This window comes from Pelobates fuscus, chromosome 8 (assembly GCF_036172605.1).
Source record: "Pelobates fuscus isolate aPelFus1 chromosome 8, aPelFus1.pri, whole genome shotgun sequence".
Lineage (NCBI taxonomy): Eukaryota > Metazoa > Chordata > Amphibia > Anura > Pelobatidae > Pelobates > Pelobates fuscus.
The window spans coordinates 41,191,223-41,195,419 of NC_086324.1; the positions used below are offsets into that span (position 1 = coordinate 41,191,223).

At 40.1% G+C, this 4,197-nt stretch overlaps 1 protein-coding gene across 1 annotated transcript; it reads right to left on the reverse strand.

Moving 5' to 3' along the window:
* Positions 1-600: 600 nt before the first annotated feature.
* Positions 601-3,190, reverse strand: DLX2 (distal-less homeobox 2). Its single transcript, XM_063428645.1, has 3 exons — positions 2,627-3,190; positions 2,005-2,189; positions 601-1,188 (listed from the first exon to the last, which is right to left on the reverse strand). The coding sequence occupies exons 1-3, from the start codon at positions 2,949-2,951 to the stop codon at positions 838-840; spliced, it is 861 nt and encodes a 286-aa protein (XP_063284715.1). The 5' UTR covers positions 2,952-3,190; the 3' UTR covers positions 601-837.
* Positions 3,191-4,197: the final 1,007 nt, after the last annotated feature.

Genomic DNA, 4,197 nt, shown 5'->3' on the forward strand with positions numbered 1-4,197 from the left:
TACATCGGCAACCTGACTTATTACAGTTAAATAATGCGATCAATAAATTACAATTTAAAGACAATTACTCCCATTTTGCAAGGTAGATTTGTGGTTTCTTTTGCATTTTTTTTTCAAATAATTTTCCATAACATAGGATCTTGGCATTTTAATTTTCTTTTCTTTTTTCTTTTTTTTAAGTGAAGATCGTAAAAACGAAATTAATAGTGGTAGGGGACTAAAATAATAATCATAAAATAATACAATTACACGGTATTACAATAGCTGATCTATATCAAAGGAAAAAAAAAACAAAACAGGATGAACATTTGAAAGATTTTTTTTAGGTGGAATTCCTAGCTCCATACATTTTTTTTTTTTATAAATTATAAACCATGTTTTTAAATTATAAACCAATTGGTGTAAAATTAATTATCCGGATTATTATTATTATTCAATACGTAAATTACACCCCACCAAAAAAAAAATATATATATAATAATAATTTAGACAATCTGTTCAGCCAATCTATGGTGCCAGAGGAGCATTTCAGATATAAAATAATAAAAAAATAAAAAATAAAACAATAAAAAAATAAAAAAAAAAACAATATTGGTCGGATGCCAATTGTTTGCACACAGAGTCCTTGCTTTTTCTCAGTGCCTTATGCTGGAGTAAATAAAATGATTAATCAGATCACCAGTCTGACTTGTGAACCTGAGCTTGTATCGCCCCCTGATCATTGACACAGAAAGATCTCCCACTTAATTCTTTCTCCCACTTACAGGTTTTTACGTGTCCAGCCTGTTGCTTGTTGGTCCATTACATCCCATAACTTGGCATTTGAAAAGGGGGTGTTTAGAAAATAGTCCCTGCAGTGACAGCTGCAGTGTTGTGATGGTGATGAAGGTGATGTTGCTGTTGATGTAGCAGAGGGTTAGACTGGAGGTGGGAGCTGGGGTTGGAAGGTTGGTACCAGGAATAGTTGCCCAGGAATGGGCTGGGGCTGGACCCAGAGCTGGGGGGCTGGAGAGCAGAGCCTGTCCCCTGCAGCCTTTGGTGTGTTGCAAAGTCCCAGGTCACTGCAGAGGAAGGGGGGGAGCTGCATGGTGGGGAGTCACTGACTGCTGGCCTCCCATCAGAGGGGATCTCCCCACTTTTCCACATCTTCTTAAACTTAGACCTGCGGTTCTGAAACCAGATTTTCACCTAATGCAGAGGGAAAAAAAACATAAACAAAAACAAAAGTTAATAAAAAATAAATGTAAAAAGATGACAGAGGGATTACATGCAATCTAAGTCTTTGGAAATTACACATTAATTATTATTGTGATTATGTTAAATCATTTAAAATATCGACTTATTGACATAGATGCTGGCATGACACGTCGTTGTATTTTAATTCTTAAGATCTTATATTTAAATATTTACATTCCATGTTATAAAAGTGTAGTAGGACGTTAAGAAAAAAAAAAAACACAAAAACAAAATAAAAAACAACAAAGCAATCTCCCCCCTCCGCAAAAAAAAAGTAAAAAAATTAAAAATTAAAGAAAAAATCAGAAACAATATGTATCAAAAACAAAGCAAAGCAAAACAAGCTCACTTCCTCATTATAAATCACACATAAAAGAGTTTAGAAGTGCTTATGAGATCAATTAAAATAATAATAATAATTATAATAAAAAAAAACCTCCAGCGATTTTTCAGCATTTCGGTATTTTTTTTTTAATTTTTTTTTTTTTAAATAACGAGATGCTGAAAAATAAAAAAATAAACACTTCTTTTTTTATTGATTTATTTTATTTTTTTACATTTTTTTTTTAACCTAGACGTAGAAGCGCTTTAAGCCATTTCTATTATTTACACACTAGTCTAAGCATTTTTATCTGAAATGTAACAATCCAAGAATAGGGGAAACATGTATAAACACCATATACACAACATTCTAAACTAGCATTACCCACCCCTGTCACCTTCTAATGAACTACTCTGTAGCTGGGCCTGTGGGGGGCTGAGTCTCACCTGTGTCTGGGTCAGGCCGAGGGAGGCAGCCAGCTCAGCTCTCTCGGGCAGTGCCAGGTACTGGGTTTTTTGGAACCGTCTTTGCAAGGCAGCCAGCTGGAAACTGGAGTAGATTGTCCTGGGTTTCCTGACTTTCTTTGGCTTTCCGTTCACCATCCTGACTTCAGGCTCACATTCCTCCTTCTCTATAACACAGACACAGATTGATCAGAAATAAATCACTTAATATTATTCATTAATTACATCCATAACACAGTATGCAGAACATCATGCAAACCTTACAATTACATTGAAAAACTCACACAAGTACAATAGGGTTTATACAACATCATGCATATTTATTCCATGTCAAATATGACATTAACACGAATTAAAAAAATTGTGGGAAAATATCACATTATTTAACCTGATTTTCACCCATCTCTTAGCATTAGAAATCTGACCTGCTGCATAATTAATGCTATCACAGAGAATCTGTTAGATCTGCCGGGCAGGTTCAGCCATTACTCGGAGATGACAGCTGCTCCCATTAACCTGGTGTTTTACAGTTTCACCAATCAGTAATAACAGGATGGTAGAGCAGGCACCCTAACCCACCACCCAGGGCACATCACATGCTTACCTGGGTCATTGTGTGTAGGGGAAGGGCTAGTTCCATATGGTCCATAGGTGCTGTAAGAGCCATTATAGGACAGGTCATAGGACTTGGCAGAGTAAGAGATCCCATTGATGCCACTGGCATGGAACTGGTACGATCCAGCTAGCTGTCCATAGGGGGACCCCCCTCCACAGTGCTGCTGCTGCTGGTTGGTGTAATAGCTGCTATCTGTGGCTGTGGACACTGGCAGAGTTGGAGACTCCTGGGACTTGTGCAGACTGTGATAGCTGCTGGAGGTCATTTGGTTTGAATGCATGTCTGACACCAAGCTGTCAAACACACCAGTCATTCTGTCCAGGTCCCAGTGAGGAGCCCAGTGAGGGGGGCAGTGAGCCTGGTGTCTGGGTGGAGCAGAGCAGCCAAATGCAAGTAGTGATCAGTGCCCAGGTGGGTAATGAGGGTTCAGGAGTGCTGTGAGTGGATATTGGGCACTGCTGGATGCATGGTCCCCTCTGCAGAATTTTGAGCAAGGTCAGTGCAGGGAACAGGGGGTGTTTGGCTGGGGGTGGAGGCTGTGCAGCTCACTGGGTGCTGAGCAGGATAGTCTGAGCCTTCAAGGCTATAGCACCAGGCATTTAACTCTGGTCATGTGACGGCTGGCTACGTCACCTAGCAACAGCCAATCATTTCCAGAACCTAGTGAGGGGCTAAGGGTTCTGCCCCAGGACAAGCTGGCTCTCCTCCCACGTGTTGCTTCTGTGAGTCCTCTCTGCAGCCTGCTACACAGCAGGGAGAGAGGGCGGGGGTGGAGAGGGTGGGAAATTCACACTATGTCACCCATAGAGAGATGGGAGACTTGTCCTCTTATGGCAATGAATAGAAAAACAAAGTAACAATGGGTCTGAAGTAACTTCACAGTGACAGCCAGTGTTTCAACAACACTGAACAATTCAGGACACACTTCTGTGGGATCTTACTGACAGGGCTGGGAGGGGGGGCACCCGGGCCAGCAAGTCTCATTCACTGAGAATTCTATTCAAGACGTGTCTCAGCTGCTGCAGAAACTCTTTGAAAGCAGCCCTGGTACTCATCTGAGAATCTCTCCCAATTTCTGTGCTTGTTGAACTGATGGGGGTACAGAAATGATAGAGTATCCCCCAACAAGTAGACATGTCATAATATGCTGGTCTGCAAAGTCTGTAAGGATACAGGGTATACAATCCCCACTTCTCTTATGCAACAGGGTTACCAGATCAGAATTATTATGTTTATAGTGCCAACTCAGTCTGTAGTGTTGTACAATGGGAAAGTAACGAATTGCAAGAAAACATCACACAGAACAAAAAGTAATGAGGATTTTGATTAAGGAATATACAACTTGTTTGTCCAGTGAAATATGGATAATGTGAGTCCTCCCTGGGAGCCCCCAATAACTAACTGCTCCCTGGTTAATCTATCAATGGATCAAGCTGTAGGTTTCAGTACAGAGCAAGTCGACTAAGGTCACATAACCAATTAGAATAAAGGAGATATTACTGTATAAACACAGTCATCTTTGCAACAGAAAATTAATATAATGCTTGCTCTATTTAGCT